This window comes from Cucurbita moschata, unplaced genomic scaffold, assembly GCF_002738365.1.
Source record: "Cucurbita moschata cultivar Rifu unplaced genomic scaffold, Cmos_1.0 Cmo_Scf00014, whole genome shotgun sequence".
Lineage (NCBI taxonomy): Eukaryota > Viridiplantae > Streptophyta > Magnoliopsida > Cucurbitales > Cucurbitaceae > Cucurbita > Cucurbita moschata.
In genome coordinates, this window is record NW_019268530.1 from 2,345,133 (window position 1) to 2,367,709 (window position 22,577).

General features: G+C 36.4%; 3 protein-coding genes and 1 long non-coding RNA gene across 6 annotated transcripts in view; 2 read left to right on the forward strand and 2 right to left on the reverse strand.

Annotated features, from left to right (window-relative positions):
• Window positions 1–13,314, forward strand: part of LOC111452260 (sister chromatid cohesion protein SCC2) — an 18,081-nt gene extending 4,767 nt beyond the window's left edge. For both annotated transcript variants that reach the window (XM_023092875.1, XM_023092876.1), the window contains 23 exons: window positions 2,312–2,419; window positions 3,135–3,246; window positions 3,714–3,810; window positions 3,905–4,091; window positions 4,209–4,640; window positions 4,752–5,287; window positions 5,396–5,606; window positions 5,711–5,761; window positions 5,858–6,016; window positions 6,110–6,277; window positions 7,520–7,819; window positions 7,906–8,058; window positions 9,077–9,246; window positions 9,417–9,525; window positions 10,126–10,287; window positions 10,374–10,478; window positions 10,548–10,784; window positions 11,106–11,239; window positions 11,403–11,690; window positions 11,778–12,207; window positions 12,292–12,384; window positions 12,467–12,592; window positions 12,713–13,314. In XM_023092875.1, coding sequence (XP_022948643.1) covers window positions 2,312–2,419; window positions 3,135–3,246; window positions 3,714–3,810; window positions 3,905–4,091; window positions 4,209–4,640; window positions 4,752–5,287; window positions 5,396–5,606; window positions 5,711–5,761; window positions 5,858–6,016; window positions 6,110–6,277; window positions 7,520–7,819; window positions 7,906–8,058; window positions 9,077–9,246; window positions 9,417–9,525; window positions 10,126–10,287; window positions 10,374–10,478; window positions 10,548–10,784; window positions 11,106–11,239; window positions 11,403–11,690; window positions 11,778–12,207; window positions 12,292–12,384; window positions 12,467–12,592; window positions 12,713–12,922 — 4,578 coding nt within the window. In that variant the 3' untranslated portion in view covers window positions 12,923–13,314. The remainder of the gene's footprint in view (window positions 1–2,311; window positions 2,420–3,134; window positions 3,247–3,713; window positions 3,811–3,904; window positions 4,092–4,208; window positions 4,641–4,751; window positions 5,288–5,395; window positions 5,607–5,710; window positions 5,762–5,857; window positions 6,017–6,109; window positions 6,278–7,519; window positions 7,820–7,905; window positions 8,059–9,076; window positions 9,247–9,416; window positions 9,526–10,125; window positions 10,288–10,373; window positions 10,479–10,547; window positions 10,785–11,105; window positions 11,240–11,402; window positions 11,691–11,777; window positions 12,208–12,291; window positions 12,385–12,466; window positions 12,593–12,712) is intronic.
• Window positions 13,315–13,523: 209 nt separating this feature from the next.
• LOC111452855 (biotin carboxyl carrier protein of acetyl-CoA carboxylase 2, chloroplastic-like) lies at window positions 13,524–16,453 on the reverse strand. 2 transcript variants are annotated; one of them, XM_023093770.1, is made up of 8 exons: window positions 16,241–16,453; window positions 15,738–15,964; window positions 14,797–14,847; window positions 14,544–14,710; window positions 14,137–14,440; window positions 13,985–14,056; window positions 13,840–13,905; window positions 13,524–13,735 (listed from the first exon to the last, which is right to left on the reverse strand). In XM_023093770.1, the coding sequence occupies exons 2-8, from the start codon at window positions 15,924–15,926 to the stop codon at window positions 13,712–13,714; spliced, it is 873 nt and encodes a 290-aa protein (XP_022949538.1). In that variant the 5' UTR covers window positions 15,927–15,964; window positions 16,241–16,453; the 3' UTR covers window positions 13,524–13,711. The 2 variants fall into 2 exon arrangements, with proteins under 2 accessions (XP_022949538.1, XP_022949536.1); XM_023093768.1 differs by having other exon boundaries at window positions 15,738–16,453.
• A 622-nt stretch (window positions 16,454–17,075) lies between these two features.
• LOC111452492 lies at window positions 17,076–17,692 on the forward strand. Its single transcript, XR_002712140.1, has 2 exons — window positions 17,076–17,271; window positions 17,450–17,692. It is a non-coding gene; the product is annotated as an uncharacterized LOC111452492 (long non-coding RNA).
• Window positions 17,344–22,434, reverse strand: LOC111452491 (probable mitochondrial-processing peptidase subunit beta, mitochondrial). The gene is made up of 10 exons (XM_023093256.1): window positions 21,661–22,434; window positions 21,172–21,336; window positions 20,868–21,005; window positions 20,632–20,783; window positions 20,363–20,471; window positions 18,953–19,051; window positions 18,124–18,189; window positions 17,774–17,881; window positions 17,591–17,690; window positions 17,344–17,557 (listed from the first exon to the last, which is right to left on the reverse strand). Exons 1-9 carry the CDS (start codon window positions 22,321–22,323, stop codon window positions 17,604–17,606), a joined length of 1,587 nt encoding a protein of 528 aa, XP_022949024.1. The 5' UTR covers window positions 22,324–22,434; the 3' UTR covers window positions 17,344–17,557; window positions 17,591–17,603.
• Between the last annotated feature and the right edge of the window lie 143 nt (window positions 22,435–22,577).

Below are 22,577 nucleotides of genomic sequence, written 5' to 3' on the forward strand. Positions count from 1 at the left end.
CAAAAAAAAAAAAAAAGAAAAAAAAAGAAGAGAGAGAGAGAGAGAGAGAGAGAGAGAGAGAGAAAGAAAATCAAAAGAAGATATCTTATCTTCGAAGGTCCTTTGGTACTGTTCTTTCCAAATCAGCAATAAGAGAGCTCTAACCATGCAGTTCCATGAAAGCTTTGCCTTACCTCTAAGGCTCCACGTGAGAAAGCTTCTACCAACCAATCATCTGCCCTCCTAGGGAGGCAAAGCTCTAATCCCATGTTATTTACAAATAAAACACCACCCATGAAAAAGACAGTGAAGAAAAAGTTGGTCTAACGTTTCTTCCTTCTTGTAGTGCGGACAGCAAACCGATGGGGACAAGGACCATCCAGAGAGTTTCTTTTGAATTTGGGCATGGATATTCAAACTTCTATAGGCCAATGACCATATGAACATTTTGGCCCTTTTTGGATATTTGAAATTCCAAACTAGATCCACCAAAGGAGCCTTCAAATGAACAAGCTTTTGAGCTAAGTGGGGGAAAAACAGATTTAGTTGAGAATAAGCTGTTGGGATTAGCCATAAGTTAGGAGATATTTGTGTAATTCATGAGTTAGCTCAAAAGGTAAGTTTAGTGACTTTCAAACTTCAAAGTAGCACTTCAACTTGGACCAACTACAAAATAACAGGAGATATTAAGGAAAACAACCCGTCAAAATATGGCCGAAAATTCTTGTTTAATGAAGAAACGATTCCTTCCACTCGACTCTGAACAAATACTTTACAATCTATCAACAATGCAAACAAGATGGGCTTTGTATTCTTGATTACATGTTGGAGTCTCATCGCTTCGGAGCCAAAGTTATCTTCCGAAAAATGAATAACAACAAATATCTTGATTCTTTAATGGCTTTAAAGATGACATCAAATTAGTGGCCAACTTACACCCACTAGCCTATCTAGTAGATGCTATTACTTTAGCAACCAAGATCAAAGAAAATGGTGGGTTCAAACCAGTTAGAACGTTGAAGAAATTCATGGACTAAACAACAACAGAATTCAAGAAAGACTGCAAATGATTCCACAAAAAAATTTCTTTAAGGGAGTTCTTCCTTATCTATTCAACAGACCAAGAAAGATGAAAATCAAGCCAAGAGTTTCACAACTAACAAAGTTTTGGATGACTCATTGAGAGTTCGACCCTGTCAAACGTACCTCCTCTTTTAATGCTCAAATCCCAAGATTGATGTTCCATATCCTGAAAACTGCAATGGTGACTCCTTTTTTAGTTGAAAGAATGAAAATATCCGGGTAAAGATGAGCCAAAGTATGAGGCCCGATCCACCTATCCTCCCCAAACCAAATTCTTTTGCCAGACCCTGCCCTGAAGTTCAAGAATTGGATTAAAAAAACCTGCTGTCGTTCCCAACCTCAGGCCATAAACTTAATCTTTTAACTTTCTTCCCAGCCTTTGTGGCCCAGCCAAGATGATCCAGTCTGTAAATACTGACTATTCTCTGGCTCATGGGGTGTTTTCCACTTGTGTAAATCTCAGCAGTTATTTCATTAGGAGAGCTAAGTTTCTTTGTTAAAGGTATCCCACTTCTAGGCCTCTAAATTGAATCAGAAGGCATGTTTTCTCCAATTGAACTTTCCTCAGTTCCAAATAAAAATTTGGGTGAAGATTAATTTATACCTTTAAACGATGGGGGTTGTATCAATCAAAACCTCAAACTAATAATTGTATAAATTTAGTTTATGAACTTTTTACAAGCATATCTATTTACACCCTCTCTCAGATTTTGTTTGACAAAATGTTAGTTTGAAGATTTGAAGAAGGGCACAGGTTTCTTGTAGAAAGAAGGAAAAAAGGATTTGAAGAAGGGCACAGGTTTCTTATAGAAAGAAGGAAAAAAGGATTTGAAGAAGGGCACCTTTTAAAGCAAGAATTATAAGAAAAAACGGCGTGCAAGTCTAGCCTTAGTTGTGTTAGTGCAATTTTTTTTTGGGGGCTCAGAAGATGTGGCATTGGCCTACATCCTTGGGTGGGTTGATGATGCATCTCCCCCTCCCCATTTGTATTTTTTGGTTCTTATGCAGGCGAACTTTTCTAGAAAAAATGTACAATTTAATTTGGTGCTACGGTGGTTAAGGAGCTATCTTTTATATGAAATATGTATATGGTGTAAGTAATTGTTCTTCCCTTTTTTTCATGGGAACTGTTTCTTTTGTGGCCTGAGTTTTTTGGAGTAGAAAGTGACTTCTACTCTGATTGGTTTCTGCCATTGCTTTATAATTTCTGTAGCTTAATTCAGATTATCTTTTCCCCTTCATATTTCAGTTAGATTCAGATGCAGTTGCAACTATCTTTTGTGCTTTGGAGTCCATACATGCATCTCTTGCAGTAATGGCACATGACCAAATGCCAAAGTTGCTTTATAAAGAAGAGGTTTGTTTTTTTAGTTGCTTGCATTTTTCTAATCCTGATTAGCATTTTGCTGTGTATCAAGTATTTTGCTTATTCTGACATGATTGTTATAGGAAGCTTAAAAGTTTGATGTAAGCGTGCTTCACTCTTAAGCTATGTCAGGCTCCTCAATGTGTTGAGAGTAGTATGGATTTCTCTTGAGTTTTTTTCCCCACCTTTCTTAAGTTTGACACTTTTTTTTTCAATAAACTATGGAAAGGAAAATTTAAACAAAAAGTTGTTGGTTTCTTGCTCAACCCTCTTATCCAAAGTTTACCTTCTCGCTCTCCCATAGATGTGGATGTGGAGGAACATGGAAATAAGATTAAACTAGGGCTATGAGTCTAACTATGTATGGGAAAATAGAGATGAGAACTTATTTTGCGGTGATGGGTTTTAATTTTTAGGCTTTTGATATGTGATTTTGTATTTGTTCTTAACTTTTGTGTTTTTATTAGTTAATCTTTATTTTCACTATTTCATACTTCATGCTAATTTCTAATATCATATAAACTATATAAACTCTATATACCGTGCATTTTATTTTGTTGGAGCTCTTAACCTATTTTTAAAATTGTAAATAATCTTCCAAAGGGACTATTACGCTTTAGTGCACTTTATACTTTTTGAAATGTGGCTGACAACATATGTAATCCATTGATGATGAATTATTGATTATAATTCTTTTTCTTATCAGATCATAGAGAGAATTCTGGAGTTTTCCCGACATCACATAATGGATATTATGTGTGCTTATGATCCTTCATATCGTGCGTTGCATAAAGCCAGTGAAAATGGTGTGTTTGAAGGTCAGTAATTTAATTTAGATAGAAGATATTTGGTGTATATTCTTTTTCGTCCCTAAGAAATTTGGATGTAGAATTATAAAAGATTTTTGAAGTTCTTTGGACTCAGATCGTGATTGGAGTAGAAATGAATTTGTGGCTTTCATTCTTTGAAATTATTGACCTTGGAATTTGCACTTAATAGATTGTTGATGATGTGTTTTTTTCCTTTTTTGGAACATTTTATTTTAGTAAATCTCTGTGGAAATTTGATACTTGTTTCCACCTTTGTATCATACGTTTTTAGGGCAAGGATGTGCCGATGTATATCATTTGTGTAGTAGTTCTGGTGAACATGTTCTAAGTCTCTAATTGTATTCTATCCTTTGCTTCTGAAATTAAAAAGGAAAAAGGTCACGAGTATGTCGTTTGTTAACAATACCTTACAGATGATCTTTGATTGGTTCCATTACATTTTTTTGATTTTCCAGTCAATGAAGATGAAGAACTTGATGGTGACTATGGTTCATCGAGTAAGAAGCGTCGTGGTGTTAAGACTTCTAAAATCAGGAAACCTACATTCAACAAGTGTGCCTATCATATTCTGCCCCTTTAACATTGAACATTACAATGAATTTTAATGAATTTGAATGAGTAATACAGATATTTTTTGCTTTGACAGGGTATCTACTGCTGTTAATACGATTCTTCAGAAGATGTGCACCATTCTTGGTTTACTTAAGGATTTATTGCTGATAGAGAGGTTACCAGATAGCTGTATTCTTCAATTAGTGAAAACAAGCTTTTCTACTTTTTTGGTGGACAATATTCAGCTCTTGCAACTTAAGGCAATTGGTTTAATTTGTGGGGTATGGATTTCTGCTTCTCTTTCTGCAAGATATGGCGTTGTCTGGTTTTACATAGATTTGAATGCAATTGGTTGCTACTATTTAAATCTTCTGATGATGCATTCAAACTTGGTGCAGATATATTATTCATATACACAACATCGTAATTATTTGATAGATGAATTAGTTCAGATGCTCTTCAAATTACCATCCACGAAGCGGGCTTTAAGAGCGTATCACCTACCTGATGAAGAACAACGTCAAATTCAAATGATTTCTGCCCTATTGATTCAACTGGTACATTATAGTGCAAACCTTCCTGAAGCTTTGAGGCAAGCATCAGACAGTAAATCCATCCTTGAAGTTTCAGTTGATAGTAGTTGTCCTACCAAATGCCATGAAACAGCTACGGAGGCATGCTGTCTTTTCTGGACTCGTGTACTACAGCGCTTTGCTAATGTGAAGACTCAGGACGCATCTGAAGTGAAAGTAATGATGGAAAATATGGTTTTGGATCTACTAACAACATTAAATTTACCCGAATATCCTGCATCAGCCCCTATTTTGGAGGTAGTGATCTTTCAATTCAAATTCTTTATAATTGAAAAAAAAAAAAGAAAATTCTCATCCTTTTATATTTTTAGACTTATCATTCAAATCCTAAGAAATATTCATTTGCAGGTTCTGTGTGTGTTATTACTTCAGAATGCTGGACTGAAATCTAAAGATGTCTCTGCTCGTTCTATGGCCATTGACTTTCTTGGCATGATTGCTGCAAGATTGAAACGTGATGCTGTCATTTGTGCCACAGACAAGTTTTGGATATTGCAAGAGTTGGGCAATAAGGAGGATGTTGCTGATGAGAGTTATCCTAAAGATGTCTGTTCTATATGCTTGGATGGCAGGGTAGGAAAGTATTTCTTTGTCTGTCAAGATTGCCAGAGGTTGTTTCATGCAGATTGCATTGGAGGAAGGGAAAATGAAGTTCCTAACCGGAGCTGGTACTGTCAAATTTGCCACTCGAGGAAACAACTTGAGGTATTACAATCATATTGCAAATCCCAATGTAAAAATGATGGTGAGAAGAGCAAAGATTGGTCAGATAAAGAATCCAAAGTTTCGTGGCTTGTCACAAACATTGAAATTGTTCAGCAGTTGCTTCTGAATTATCTCCAGGAAGTTGGTTCTTCAGATGATGTTCATCTATTTGTTCGCTGGTTTGTATGGTTTTGACCCCCTTATTTTGTTGTTAATTTATTTTGTCGTATTTTTTATTTTCTTGTTAGAAGCTTGCTATCGCTCTGATATAAATGCACATATTGTAGGTTTTATCTCTGCCTGTGGTACAAAGATGATTCAAAAGCTGAGCAGAAGTTTATTTACTATCTCTCTAGATTGAAATCTATGGCAATAGTGAGGGACGGTGGCAATACTTCCTCATTATTGACTAGGGATTCAGTTAAGAAAATCACTCTCGCACTAGGACAAAATAATTCCTTCTCTAGAGGTTTTGATAAGATCCTTCACATGCTTCTGGTTAGTTAACTTTTTGTTTTGTTTTGTTTTGTTTTCCTGTTGATTTTATTTATAGATGTCTGATGTACGACTGAAACTCTGATAACATAATTGTCCTCATCCAGGCAAGTTTAAGGGAAAATTCTCCGGTAATTAGAGCCAAGGCTTTACGAGCGGTTATACTCTTCACCCCTTTATTTTATTTGTATATTATTTTAACATCACATTGTATCTTAAACTGTACTTATGTTTTATCTAATTTAATGAAGCAGGTCAGTATTATAGTTGAAGCTGATCCAGAGGTATTGGGAGACAAACGTGTCCAATTGGCTGTTGAAGGAAGGTTTTGCGATTCTGCAATATCTGTCAGAGAAGCAGCTTTGGAACTTGTTGGCAGGCATATTGCCTCCCATCCTGATCTTGGTTTCAAGGTCCGCGTAATTGCATGTTTTAATTCTCATTCTATGACATGATTATCTTTAATCTCTCATTCCTTTGCTCCCAACAATGTGTTTGATTTGCAGTATTTTGATAAGATTGCTGAGAGAACCAAAGATACTGGAGTTAGTGTGAGGAAACGTGCCATCAAAATCATTCGAGATATGTGCACGTCAAATGCAAACTTCTCGGAATTTACTAGGGCATGCATAGAGATAATCTCTCGAGTTGGTGATGATGAATCAAGTATTCAGGTAGGTCTAAATCAAGTGCATTTCATTGATGACTGCTCTCCTTAAATTAAATTCCATTTGCCAGTATTTCACATACTATGTTTCCTGCATAATTTGCTGTCAATATTAGTTTCTTCCTCAATTGCATTGAACTGATACCTCGTTCCCTTGTTCTATGCTATGAATAAATAGATAGTTGAGAGAATTGAAATTGTCCAAGTTTCATGTGTTTTGGGTATTCCTTTCTTTAAAACTATAACTAAAAACTCTTTCTATAATACTTTTTATTGCCTAATAGCACTCAATAAAAATATTTCTATTGTTCAGTATGTGATCGATTAACATACTATGGAATGAAAGAGAGATCCACAGGAACCAAAATATGGTGGATGCTAGATATATAAGAGGAATAAATGTTTTTTTCTTTTTGCCATTTTTTCATCTTTAATATCTATTTTTTTAAAAATGAATCCTTGTTCACTTTGAGTCTAATTCAAACACATCATTTGATTTCTTTTTATCTGAGCTTATTTTCCATACAAGTACCCTCGATGTATATTTAGATGCATCATCAATGGAATGTTTGTTTTTTTTTTAAAGGCTAATAAATTTATTCATATTTTGGAATATCTTGCGACTACAGAAGCAGGTACCTGAGATGCAAGGATTTTTTTTTCATCTATTGGTTTATGCTACAAAAATTCATTTTACTGAAGTAGGAAGATACTAAAACCTGATATATCTGAAAATTATTATCTTGTTTGAGTCCTGAGTATTTCATATTTTATTAACGTTATGGTGCATAGGTGTTTACAAGACATTTTACGAGTTATTGTTTTATAGCCTTCGGTTCACAAATTCAGTAATTTGGAGATGATAGCTATATTCCATTAGATTTCTTACATCACATCTAAGCCACAAAAAGTCCTTTTACTAAAGTAGGAGATGCATAAACCTGATATATATAACAAATAATCTCTGGTTTGAGTCGTGAGTAATTAACTTCTTTTAATACTTATGATGGGATTTATTTGCATGACATTTTTTTAATGAGATTTTGTAACCTTCTGGCTCACAAACTCAGTTCTTTGGAAATGACAGATTTGTTTCGTTAGATTTTTTATACTTCTCGTCTATTATTAGATTATGCAACAAAGATTCCTTTTACTGAAATGGGAGGTGCCTAAAACTGATTATATGGAAGTTCTTGTCTTGTTTTAACCGGGCATCTTAATTTTTCCTCTTTATACTTGCGATGCATAGGATCTCGTTTGTAAGACATTTTATGAGTTCTGGTTTGAGGAGCCTTCCGGTTCACAAACTCAGTTCTTTGGAGATGATAGCTCTGTTCCATTGGAGATCGCCAAGAAAACCGAGCAAATTGTTGAAATATTGAGGAAAATGCCAAATCATCAACTACTTGTGACAATTATTAAGAGAAACCTAGCACTTGATTTTTTCCCACAATCAACTAAGGCTGTTGGCATCAACCCTGTTTCCCTCACCTCAGTTCGCAAGCGATGTGAGTTGATGTGTAAGTGCTTATTGGAAAGGATATTGCAGGTAAGACTTTGCTTCCCATTTTCTTTAATTGCTGGTTCCTTATGGTTTTTTTTTATCAATCATTTACATTAAAAGTTGCCTCTCAGGTGGAGGAGAGAAGTAATATGGACACCGAGGTGCGTGCACTTCCATATGTGTTGGTCTTGCATGCATTTTGTGTTGTGGATCCAATGCTCTGTGCACCTGCCTCCAACCCATCCCAGTTTGTGGTTACTCTCCAACCTTACCTTAAGAGCCAGGTTATCTGCCGTTCTTTTCATTAGGATATAAACTCCTTTTCTCATTACTAGATATATATATATATTTAGTTACGATGAATTCACTTGTAAACTTAATTCTTAGGTATATTTATCAACAATTTGATTAAATATCGTAATTTCTCATAAATTGCACAAACCATCAAATTTAGACAACAAAAATAGAATTATCAGATTAATCTATGACTTCTGAAAAAATTAATATTCAATAAACAGCTGGAAGACACGTTGAGTTCTAATTTTCTAACATTATAGTTTATTGAATATTTGTCTAAAAGGATACATTTGAATAATAATTTTATTTTAAGAAATAATTTCACAGATAATATAGAATTACAAAAGATGGGAGAAAAATATTAACTTATCATTACTTTTTGTATATCATATATGATCAATATATAACTTATCATTACTTTTTGTAGCATTATAGATTCTTTTACCACGATTCATAATTTTACATACTTTGGGAGAAAAATAATACTCATAGACTGAATATAATAACATCCAAAAATTTTCCTCAACTTTCTAATGTTAGTGGTATAGTAATAACAATAATGTTTTCTTTTTTGGGGTAAGGTAATAATGATAATGCGAACACCTTCTAAAAGTTGCTGGGGGAAAAATTGTAAGCCTTTTTTTTTTTTTGGAAACATGATGTTATGCGCGGTAAAAGAACTTAAAAAATAAATTTTATAGTTTGAAAAACAATAATTGGAAGTTAAGATGGTTTTCCTGTAAATTGATGTCTTGAATAGACCAATTTATTTTACAAATCAATTTGGATCTAGGTTGGTAACTTATCTTATTAGTTTATGGGAGGCTTCATGTTTTGGTGATCTAGGTCTTCCCCCTTTTTAATTTACTTCAGCAAGCACAAACATCAGATATTAAGTCCATTAATTTCTCATTGAAATCACATTTTTTTTTAAACATCCATGTTCTTAATTCAGAAATAAATGTGAGGTTGCCTACTCCTTAACTTACTTAATATTGTTGTTAGGTTGATAATCGAGTGGTTGCTCAATTACTTGAGAGTATCATATTCATAATTGATGCGGTTCTGCCCTTGCTACGGAAGTTATCTCCAAATGTTGCTGAAGACCTAGAGCAAGACTTGAAACACATGATTGTTAGGCACTCCTTCTTGACAGTCGTACATGCTTGCATAAAGTACTTATTCTCTTTCTCTAGTTCTGTGCTTTTCTCTTATTTGCATCACATATATCTTTGCTTAATAGTGTTATGTAGTTATCTACTTATCTTACCTTGTGCATAATTGGTGTGGACTTTATCTGCAACTCAGATTTTCTGAGGGACTAATTCTTTTTCCCTGTCCACAGGTGCCTTTGCTCTTTGAGTAAGGTAGCAGGTAAAGGTGCATCGGTTGTTGGGTATCTTATTCAGGCGTTTTTCAAACGCTTGGATTCTCTAGGGATTGATAACAAACAGGTTAGATTTTTTTTTTTTTTTTTTTGGTATCTTGGTAAGCTTCTTCTGAACAACAAAAAAAGCCTAGTTTGGAGAGAGAGTTTGGAATCTTGAGTATTGATTATGATTGATGCATGTGACAACGGACAAGAGATATTTTGATTTGGATTTAATTAAGTTCACCTTTTGGGCCTTTATATATGAGCAATTAAATTTAAGTAACTCGCAGAATTTTGATTTTTTTTTTTAGGCACTTCTAGTATATTTTTTTCTTACATAGTTTTTTTCCTCGTTTGTACTTTCTTGTTTAGGGCTAGTGAACTGCCATGTCTCTTAAAGTATTGATTGGGATGAATTTCAGGATCTATCACATTGTCACTGTAGATTGCATGGTTGCGATTGAAGTGCTACTACTAGTTATTCCTGCATTGCCGTTGCCTTTCTTTGTGACCATTGATTATTATTCATTACATTTCGTGTTTAGTTTAATCAAATTATTGAAGAATTGTTCTTTTAAATGTGATCTATATGCATCATTTATTACTTTGGCTATCAGAACAAACTTGATGAAGTTGGTTGGTACAATGATAAGACATATCAATTTGGATTGTGAAATTGCAGCTGCTAGGACGTTCACTCTTCTGTCTTGGATTACTTATTCGCTATGGTAGTCCTTTGTTGAGCAATTCCAGCAACAAGAATGTTGATGTCACAAAAAGTCTCAGCTTGTTGAAGAAGTACCTGGTGACGGAGGATTTGGTTATTAGGGTTAGAGCGCTGCAGGTATCCTCTCACTTGCATCCTTCTTCTTGAATTACTTTTTTCTGTTTACAATTGAGGCAAACTCTAATTCGTTATATACTATGTAGGCTTTGGGATTTGTTCTTATTGCTAGGCCTGAATTTATGCTGGAAGAAGATGTTGGGAAAATTGTAGAGGAAGCATTGTCATCTGGTTCTGATGTTCGTCTTAAGGTGAGTGAATAATTTTCTTTGGTTTCCTTCAGTGTCATGGGCGTACGTTTGAATTATTTTTCTGGGCAGATGCAAGCATTGCAAAATATGTATGATTACCTTCTTGATGCGGAAAGTCAAATGGGAACAGATCAACCAGATGATGGAGCTGCCCCTACTGCTGCTGTGGATGGTGGCCCAAGTGTACCAGTTGCTGCCGGTGCCGGAGATACCAACATATGTGGTGGTATAGTTCAGTTTTATTGGGAGAAGGTTCTAGGGAGAAGCTTAGATTTAAATGGCCAAGTTCGTCAAACTGCCCTCAAGGTAAAAATAAAAAAATAAACCCGGTTTTATTTTCATGTTCTGTATCATAATTAAGTTTACTAGAAAGCTGTGTGACAAACCGTTATAATGTGGATGGCTGATTTAATATGTTCCATGTTATTCATAGCCAAACTTAAAAACTGGGAAGATCTTTGGATATCAGTTTTTATTCTATACGAAAGCATGAGGACAGACAATTTGCTCCACGTCTGTGTTCATGAATGTGTGTGTTCGACCATTTATTCATTTCCCTACTCCGGGCCTGTTTCCTACCTATTTGGTTAGTTGAGCATTGTCTTTTGCTATCTTTTCAATTCACAGATTGTGGAAGTGGTGCTTCGCCAAGGTCTTGTTCATCCTATTACTTGTGTTCCATACCTTATCGCACTAGAAACGGACCCCCATGAGGCAAATGCGAAGCTGGCTCACCACTTATTGATGAATATGAATGAGAAGTAATCCCCTAAACTCAACTTATTAATTTGTCAGCTTAAGCAATATTTATGCAATTTAATTAATGCATCACACGACCTTACTTGAACAGGATCTATTCTATGGATTCTATGGGTTGTACAAATGTCTTTGAGTTCTAAAACTAATTAATGCATCTTTTTCCAGGTACCCAACATTTTTTGAAAGCCGCCTGGGGGATGGTCTTCAAATGTCATTCATGTTCATCCAAACTATTAGTCGTTCCGACAATGCAAATCAAAAAATTCAATCCAAGGGCTCTGGCAATTTGAAAGGCAGATCTGATGGCAGCTCGTTGACTCAAGCAAGACTTGGGGTTTCTCGAATTTACAAGCTCATACGGGGAAACCGAGTTTCGAGGAACAATTTTATATCCTCTATTGTGCGGAAGTTTGACAACCCACGCTTGAATGACTCAATGATACCTTTTCTTATGTGAGTCCAAATCCATTTATTTTCCCCCTACTTCAATATGATCTCTTGTTTAAAATTACCAACTCTTTCTCCCTTTTTCTTTTGTAGGTACTGTGCGGAAATACTTGCATTATTACCATTTACATTCCCCGACGAGCCCCTATATTTGATTCATGCTATTAATCGAATAATACAAGTAAGAGGTGGAGCACTTCAAGAAGAAATCAAAGAATTGGGCATGCATTTGGTGCAACGCAATCCCCAGAATTTTCATTATGAAAATGGAATGATTCAGCCGCAACAACCTGCTCTTTTTTCTGGTAATATAATTTTATCAGATATGAATGGGTCCGTGGAGCACAATCAGTCTCGCCCTTTTTGTGATTTTACATCGATGGATTTGAATCAGCAAATCCCACCAGAGTCAGTTGCGCATCATGAATTGAGCAATAATAATAATACATTGGAGGGAAAATTCCACACCATTTGCTCAGTGGATCAGTATAGCATCTCAAAAGATGATCTTCAGAGAATTCAGGTGATTTCAAACAGAGTTTAATCATATAACTTTGCTCTCAAAAGTAACTCCAATTGGTCTTAATTTTTCTGTTACCCATTGCAGACAATGAGCCTGGCAGCTATTGCACTGCAACTTCTTTTGAAGCTAAAGAGATATTTAAAAATCATGTACAGCCTGAATGATGCTCGATGCCAGGTAAATGCTTGTTAATTGGTATTTATTCACAAAATAGACAAAACCATTCAATTGGTTCATGGTGTTCTTTTTCTTAAACTAGTCTTTCAATCCAAATGAACCACCAAAACCGGGAGAGTTTCTGTCCAAGCAGAATGTCCCTTTCGACTTCAGCGACACATGCACCACTTTACCAACAACTTATCAAGAGTTTATGCAAAGATACCAGGTACGATCGAATCCAGTCCCTCGCAACCCTCTTTTCACCACTCAAACAAATCTCTTTCCCTTTCCCATGTTCTATTTATTCTCTCCCTCTCTCTTAATCTGCACAATTTTAACTCCACAGGATTTCAAGAGTACTCTTAGGGACGATGCATTCGACTACTCTGCATACACAGTGAACATCAAAAGGAAGCGACCAACCCCAAGAAAAGGACGGAAATCTACAATGGGTGGCGAGGACGAGGAAGAGGACGAGGATTGGAGTGGAGGCAGGAGGTTGGGTAGCAGTGGGAGGAAAGGTAGCTATAGCATCCGAGGAAGTAGGCAACGGTGATAGTTGGTGTAAGTAAAATGTAATGCATAGTTTAGGCTAACTTGTACATTAATCAAGTGAAATAGAATAGGGAGAGAGGATAGAGAATGACAGGGGAGAAGAAGAAGAAAGAAAAGGGTCTATTAGGCAATCGATTTGGAAACAGCCGATAGAAAAAGGTTGTGGAAGAGTAGTATAGGGGGCTCTCCAAAATAGCCAGTTTTCCTGTAGTTGTTTCCATAATCATGTAATTTGTTTTTGGTAATATCATATTGGTTGCATTCTTTTGTTAATTAAAATTCAGCACTTTCATTACACATTAGTTCCCGTAATTTTGCTTAGGAAATTTGTTGTTACTAATTGGAATGCTGCGTATGGCGTTCTAATAAATAATATGCACTTTTGGATGTAAGTTTGGGAATATGCCAATCATTAGTGATGCTGTCTCTCGTGGAGTGCTGTAAAAAAATTGTCGATTCCTTTTTTGTTCCATCCTTAACTTGAGTTTAGTGTTATTTTCTCTGTTTCTTTATATTTCTTGTGTTCATACTTTCTGAATATATTGATAAAACATCTCATCAGTGAACATAATCAATAATAGTGATTGTGTAAATTGCTCAAAAAGCATGAAAAGTTTACTTACTGATATTTGAATGAAGATAATGTGCATAAAGTCGAAATTGATGGCATCCGAATGATCGAGTATGATACAACATGTAAACATCTTCCAAAGGTGTTAAATTTAGAACTTCGAACCTAAAATATTTATAAAAAAGAGAAGCAAAGGTTGTTCTGTTCTCTTGAAGGTCATCAAGGTGCGATCACAAGAAGTGGCTGCACACAAGAAGGTTTGGAAATTCAGATCAAATATAATACAATATAAAGCAAGGGTTCGGTACGGATACGATATCGACGAGATCAAGAGAGGTAAGGCTTACCGTGTCTACGCTAACTGGTTTGCCATCTTCAGCCAATATTTCAACTATGGTTCCAGATTTATCAGCCTGAAATTGAAAATAAAATAAGAAACTGAAGAGAGGATATGCATGAAAATGCTGGTTGGAGTGATGGGGAGATACAAACCTCAATCTCATTCATTAGCTTCATGGCTTCAATGATGCATATGATTTGTCCTTTCTGTACTTTATCTCCCACCTAAACAAACAAATGAATGGAAAGGCTTTGAGTCAAAGACACCTTTTCCCCTTCATCTCTGTTCTTAATTCTCAAGTTACCTTCACAAATGGAGGTTCTCCCGGTGCAGGGCTTCGATAAAACGTTCCGGCCATCGGGCATTTCAAAGGCGGATGAGAACTACCCACTTTTGGTGCTGCAGATGGAGAACTGGCCGCTGCGCGTGCAGGGGTGGGCGGAGGTGCAACCATGCTATGCGCTTGGGGTGGTGGCAGTGCCATGTATGGACTTGGTGCAGCTGCTGGTGCTGCTGCTAATGGCTGTAAAGCTTCTTTTTTTCTTATTATGATTTCGCAATCCCCTTGCTTCAGTTCCAGTTCCATGATGTCTCTTGAATCAACCAGTCTGCAGATAAAAGATTCAATGTTAAAAGATGTTTCTATTCGAGATGACGACTCAGATGCTCAAACGTCAATTCCTTATTCACAATCGAACGAAAGTTACGCACTTGATGAGATCTGAAACTTGGCTCATGATGGTCGATATTGACGACTCGTCTGGAAGAGAATTTCGATCTGGAACTCCAACTGCAGAGTCCATTTCTCCTCCGGATGGCGTGTTCCCAGGCGTAGAGACGAGCGCAGGTGCAGAATTCAACGTTTTTCCGACAACCACCTGCGATAAACAAAGATACAAACATCTAAAAATCCATGAATGTATGTATTAAAAAGTTGAAATTGTAACTGATGCCACCAACTAACCTCATTAAGTGCATTCATAACTAAACCAGCAGATCTCTTCTTGTTTGACACCTGAGAACCACAAAAAAAGTGCATACAAAATGTAACAAAAACGTAAACATCTCACCCTTTACAGACTCTCATATTGTTAAGTGTGGTTAATTTGCAACACATCTGTGAGTAGTTTAGGATGATAGTAATGAAGTCATCAATATCGGCTTCAAAACATCATCTACATCAACCTTCAACAAGTAGGTACAAAAAAATTTCATTCAAAGGGATACGTTTTCCATTGACGACTCCAACCTATGAATGATAGGATCCCCAGCTAAGAGGGTGAGATCTCACCTTGGTTAGAGAGGGGAACAAATCATTCCTTATAAGGGTGTGGAAACCTCTCCCTACTAGACGTGAACTTTGAGGGGAAGCCCAAAAAGGAAAGTTTAAAGAGGACAATATCTGATAGGCTTGGCATCAGAGCTACATACTGAGTCGTGTGCCAACAAAGACGTTGACCCCTAAGAGAGGTGAATTGTGAGATCCCACGTTGGTTGAAGAGGGGAACGAAACATTCTTTATAAGAGCGTGGAAACCTCTCCCTACTAGACGTGTTTTAAAATCTTAAGAGGAAAGTCTAAAGAGAACAGTATCTAGCTAGCGGTGTGCTTGGGATGTTACCTTCAAAGAAACTATTTCAATGAAAACATGAAACTGGGTTTAGGAAGAAACACAAAGGCCTTCCAGTTTGCTAGGAGTTACAGAAAAAAAAGGGTTTAGCAACCAACACCAGGACAGCCAAAAAAAAACAGTACCAAACTTCACTTAACAACGAAGTTTCTATGCTATTGATTCCATACCAAATTTCCCCATCAAACATCACCATTTCCAATGACCATGGAGTACATTTACAGTATATAGATTGAACATTATAACAAGAATGTGAAATGAACACAGTAACAAACCTCAATCCCAGAAAACGAGGAGTCGATAAGAGAAGGTCCGAACGAAAAAGAATCCTTCAGATAAAATCCACGGCGATTAAGAGGAAGATTCTGTTTAATGTGGTTCTGGTGCGAATTCTTCTGAGCAATCGACGAGCCATAGCCGGCAAGAGCGGAAGCCTTGGAGCATGGGAGCGTGAAGGACGCCATTGGAGAGCAACCCAGAAGGTTGAAAGAGCTTCTCAGTTCTGACAAAGAAAAATCCTCGAAAAAGAAGGGGGGGAAAGAGGGGTATTGAGAAAGAAATCAAGAAGAATGGCGATGAGATCCAAGAAACAAAGTGGAAATGAAAAATGAAAAAATGGAGATGGAGATTTCAGATGAATTTCGATGATAACAATGCGATTCGACGAGAGTTGAGAGAATTGGATCAAATTAATATCGCCGTTTTTCTTTTCCTTTTTTAACGAAACACAACAAACCCACAAACACACACAACACATCATCGCATGCGTTTTTCATACCTTAGTTTTTACGCTCCAACCTTCTCTCTTCTTCCCTCCAACCTTCAAACACTCTATGCTTCTCTCTCTCTCTCTCTCTCTCTCTCTCTCTCTCTCATTGCAAATTAGATGAAATTGGATGATGGTTTTAGCTCAAAGGCTAATTTAATAAAAATATAAATTTATTTTTGAAATACTGATGAAAACTTGAAGGCATTTTTAAAATAAAAATAAAATTAACCGTTTCCATCTAAAGCTATGCTGCAAAGTTCAAATAAAGTTGTATAATCCTCGGAGACCCAGAGATGTTCAATTTGCAGGCAAGAGTCCTCGGAGACCCACTAAACAAAATTGTATATAAAGTGAGCAGGGGAGATGTTCATTTTACCGCTAGCTGGGGACCCACATCGACACCAAATAATATTTTTTTTAAAAAATGAAAAGTGCACATTAAATAGATAGAGAATTTCACAAACAAAAATGAAATAGATGACAGAGAAGAAGAAAAAGCTTACCTATCTCTACTTCATGGACATTTCTAATAAATAAATTGTCTTGACAGATTTGGTAGCTTTTCCTCAAATCTTTTTGAGTAAAGACATACCTGACATATTTCTTAATCTCTCTAATTTTACCAAATCTTTTATTAATTATAACACTAAGTCTCAATATATATTAGCATAATATTCTTTATTCAAGCTCACTCATTATTAACAGAAAACAGCAACATTCATAAACTAAAAACAAAATTTAAAGTAATTGTATAACTAAAATTGGCACATAAACAAAAATCAAATTTTTTTTGGTTAAAAAACTAACTAAATTAATGAAAATCAAGTTTGGTATTAAATTAAATTCGATTAATGTAAAAATGAAAGAAAAAAAGAACCAAAGAATTCAATTAAAAAACCAGCTTTAATATCATTTTGTCTAAATTGTAAAAATTGCATATAAAATATAAGTTTTACGCCTACCTTTTCTGTCAAACCCTCGAACGAACGAGTTATACCATGATCCCTTGGCAAGAAAAATTAGTGAAATTATATGCGTAGGTAAGAATATAATATAAACAACTGCTAAATTTCTTCATAAAAAGGGAAGAAGAGAAAAAGGCTCCACGGAAGTTTGAGCAACCAAAACCAAAAATGATCAGAAAAAATTCAGCGTAAATGTCAAAGATTGATTGGAGAATTCCAATGTCAAAGTTAATATCACACATGAACAAGGAAGATACGAACTTCTTATACCTTTGTATGACTTTTACAAATGGCAAAGAAAAATAATTAATCCGCCCGCTATTCTCGGAAAGGACGTAAGATTTATTTTGCGAGAATACTGCTGCTGAATGTGAACAAAAATAACACGGTACCGAAAGTCACGTCGTCTAATATCGGTTCCAGTACGTCCTGCGTCTGAACCAGTTGTAGTCAGGCAAACCCTGGATCGGACCCAATGCAGCAATTGCAATATCCTGTACAAGTGAAGGATTAAAGTTAAGCAAGGAAAGGAAACGTAACCTCGAGCACTTTTTCGCTACTCTTCCTCAGTTCTTACCCTATCGCAAATAAACCGGTTCGCAACACGTTTTATGGTGCTTGCATCAACAGCATCGATTCTTGCAAACAATTCGGCGAAGGGGATTCTACGGCCATATGTAAGCAGCTGCAACCAAAGGAAATATGAGGAATTGGATCATTTTGTAATACTATCAAGAAAGCTTGATTAGTTTCACGACCACACCAGAATACAAAGACAAGCATAAGACTGAGGAAAGGACAACGAATTTGATTATTCTTTCCCAAACATACTTGGGCCTCTAAGCCAATTCCAAAATTTCTCGAATCAAGAATTGATATGCAGAGAATGTTGTTATTTAAGATAATGGCAAGGAGCGGAGTACCCACCTGACGACCGATATCTTCTGCTACAGGGCTTGTTCCATCTATGTGAAGCAAAAGAGAAGATTTCAACTGCAGATTGCAACAAAAGAGTATGTCAATGGACACATAAATATTGGATTTGAATTTGACTACGAAAAGAATTTTTTTAAGAAAACATGCCCGCAGGCTATAAGCAAGATATATGGTGATTCTTATGTTGGAGAGCAATGTGGAATGATATAGACCACAATTGCATCATCCGGGCACAATGTCTCATCATAAAAACTGGGAATTTATAACTCTGAAGGGATCGGGATAATACTTTTTTACCTTAACAAAAAGGGACCGGGATATGACTTGAAACAAGTATGCTTATATTACCAATACAAGAAACTAGAAAGATTCTAATTTGCATTTAATTACTGCAGGATTATGGCCACCTAGACGAAGGATGAAGTCAAATATTAATTTGAAAAAAGTAACAAGTAACTCGGGCGGTGGAAGTCTATTTCCTTTTACCTCTAGTATTTGGGTACTGGTGAAATACGCTAATTCCGTTTTAACACACTTGTAGAGATACAGGTGTTATCACCAGTTCTCCTTGTTTATTTTTTATTATTATTATTATTATTATTTTGTTGGGATTGGGATTTCCTTTCCATCTCGCGGACTATTATGTTGCCCTACTTTTGTATGCTAGCTTGTATAAAACAAGTTCATCCCTTCTAATTTCAGCATAATATGAATTAAGTCATAATAATTTTCCCCCTTATCATTTCCAAGTTCAATTAGTATTAAGAAATGGAGGAAATGCCAACTTTAGACTCAGAGGAAAAATAGATGAAGCATCTACCTGATTGCGAGCACGGGTAACATCAGCTTCTGAAACCCGAAATGCTAACTTGGTTGTCTCGTACATTATTGCATAGGCCAGATCATCCAAGCAGTCTGGCTGAAAACATGGACACAATGATAGATATTTCAGCTAAGAAATCAAACTGCAGTTATCTTCTCATTAAAAAAATGAATTGGAAAAAAGAGACAGCAGAAGGATGGACGGACTAGGTTTCATTTTTAGTATCAAACCCTTTTGTCGCTTGTAGAAGGGAATTATTAACAAAGCGCACAAAAAACCCCCTCAAACAAACAGAACCAAAACCTAGGCATCTTTCCACCTATTATTTTTTTTTATTAAAAAAAAAAAAAGATAATAAATTCTTCAATTTTCTTCTAAATTCACTCAAGAAATTACCAGGACAAAGCCTCTCTACAGGGAACAAACTCTGGCTTTATCCTTTAGGAATATAGCCAGTGACACAGGAATCATGAACCAACAACCAAAAGCACTGAGAAATTTTCTTCAAACAAAACCAGGGGAAAATTGCATCAAAAGATTATCACAATATGGTCCACATAAAGCACACAACTTAGAAGGTTGAAAATCAGAATATTATGGGCCTCCAAGCTAATCAATAAGTTATAAACAATGATACATACATCAGCTTGGATAACTGTTTGATTAAAAGCCATGTGGCTACGAAGAGATCAATAACAAATCGTTATACTAAGTAACTGCAAACCTAAAATTAAAGCTATTCACAAGCATGCTTCTAAGTTTTAATAGAATAAAATGTATGTACCCAAACTATTACATCCTTAATTTTTATTTGAGAGTTATGGACTACAAAATGTAATAAGTCTAATTGTAGTCCCTAATTTAGAACCAGTGCACATAGATATGTGAGAAACTCCCAAAATTTATTAATTTACAAATAAATATGATAACTAAAACATCAATCACACAAAAACGGATTTTGAAAAAAAAAAAACCATTTTATCTGCTAAAACTCAAAGATAGAACCAGTATTTTTTCTGCTTATATTAAGATCAAATGGTAATTAAAAACAATGCTCTATTTTCAATTATAGAAAACTAAAATTGATACGTTTAGAGAGAGAGAGAGAGAAAAAAAAAAAAGCGTCTTGTATTCTTCAACACAGAAATCTCAGAGAGCATAAATGGTTTGGGAACTAGAAAAAAATGATGTCATCCATTGTGCATATTTCTAACAGACCATTACAACAAAACCCTGCAGCATGTGAGGTCCAAGTTGTGCTACACAACCTTACGAGACTTAGCATTTAACTTTGTAATATCCAAGTAAATCAAAGGCCATGGTACATATGAAATTATCAAGGAATAATTGAAGTACACATTAACGAATAGAATATATCAAGGCCAAGGATCCTATTATTACAATCACCTTTGCAACAGCGTAGACACCAAAAAGACCAGTGTCCTTGTAATTGGTGTTGAAAGCCATCATACTCTCTGCTACTTCATCTGTGGCAACTCTTTGGGCCAGCTCAGAACTGTTCATACATTTTTTTAAAAAAAGAACAAACAATTATGAATAATGAAAATAGTTATCATTATGAAAATAATTTCCACAGGTAAGTAGTAGTTATAAGTTTAAGATTGAAATTAAGACACAGAGATAATAACGGGCTGAAGGAGGAAGGAAAAAATCACCCCATATGCTTTCCACCTCCAGCACTTTTATTCCATGAACCCAACATGGCCTGCATGACCATCAGAGCAATGGAATCTGGATCTGTCCAGGATGCTCCATTAAAAGCAATAGCAAATTGTGCCAAAGGAACATCATCATCAATTATCCTAACCTGTTTATCAGTGAAAATATAATTTTGGTATTGTAAGTTATCAATAGAAAGAAAGGTGGATTCCAAATAATATTCTTCTTGTACCTCGGAACCAGTAAAACTTGCTGGCTCCTTAGCAACCAGCTGAGTGGCTGTGGTTGGTTCCGCTGACAGCTTTGTGAACAATTTCTTTACTTGCTCAACGAAATCCTCGTGCTTAACAGCTCCAGAAGCAGCAATAACCTGAAAGAGAGAGTGGCAACATATTATTGACAACCATTTTCCAGTGGAACCTCGAACAAGTATCTTGATTGAAGAGAGAAGTGGGAGAAAGATACAACACAATCAACACGATCAGTATATAAGCTCTTTCAAAGAGTAATTAAACAATGAAATAAATTGATCATACCATTCTTGGTGCCGTGTAATGCGTTTGAATATAGCTTTGAAGATGATCCTTGGTAATTGTCCTGATATTTTGAGCTGGACCAAGAATCGTTCTACCAAGAGGAGTATACTGGAATGCAGTCGCGTGCAAATGGTCAAATATAACTTCTTCTGTTTGCCCTTCAACCTGTGTAGTCAACGTCACAAAACTACATGTCATGAGAATATAAAAACGCAACAGTCCTAAGTCATGGCCAACCCCACTATCAAAAGGAAACCAGACTCGTGTGGTGTGAAGAACTAAATAACCCCAGGTACAATGCCACCAGGTACAAGGCTCATTGGCTCTATCAATATATACAAGAAACTAACTTTTCTGATAGGGGAAAAGTTGCGGCTCATGTGATCTTATTTTTATTTCCATCTATAAACATTTCCAAGTAAGAAGAGAACTACGTCGTACTATCCACTACAAACCTCACAAATCAAACAAATGGAGAATGATTCTTACCTCTTCCATTTCTCTCAAAATCACATCCCGCTCGCGACTAATCCGGTGCTCTCCAAACTTGGAATTCTGCAAAATGTCGGCCAAAATATCCAAAGCCTTGGGCACATCCTTGTCCAAGACCTTGGCATAATACGTAGTCTGTTCCCTGGACGTGTATGCATTCAAATGGCCACCCATGTTCTCGATCTCCTCCTCGAGCTGCCTCGCCGTCCGTCTCTCTGTTCCCTTAAAGATCATATGTTCAAGGAAATGAGCAGTGCCATTAGTCTCCTCGGTCTCAAACCTCGAGCCGGCATCGATCCACACTCCAACCGTCGCAGTCCGAGCAGCAAGATTCGATTCAGTTGCAACCCGGAGTCCATTGGGAAGAGTAGTGATGCGGGTTTCAGGCGCGGACAGAATCCGAGTGTGGTCAGTGATGGTCGGATGAGGCGACCCGTATTTCAGAAACCTAGGGTCGGGATTCTCGAGCTGTTTGAGCTTCGATTTCACCCCCTCCGCGAGGCGATCGTAGATCATCGCATTGGGCGGTGGAGGAGAAGGAGGTGGAGAAGACGACGCCACCGCCGGAGAAGTTGACGCCGATCTCACAGCCTGAGAAAAGGAGGCGGAGAACCTCCGGTGAGAGGTGCGAGCGAGCGTGAGAAGATGTTTGATCGCCATGATTGATTTTGCCCCCTTGCTCCCTAGGGTTTGCAGCGGCCACAGAAATTGTTCTTTCAGAAGAAGAGGAACTTGTGGAAAAGGGGCGAGATTGGGAGTGTTTCGCGGGAATGCAAACGACGTCGTTTCAAGCATACGACACCGTTTTTGTTTTGAACAACCGGCATTTGAGCCTAGTTTCGATGCTGTTAGACCGAATTTTCCTCTCTCCTAAATAATTTTTTTAATAAATAAAATATTTTAAATTAGTTTCA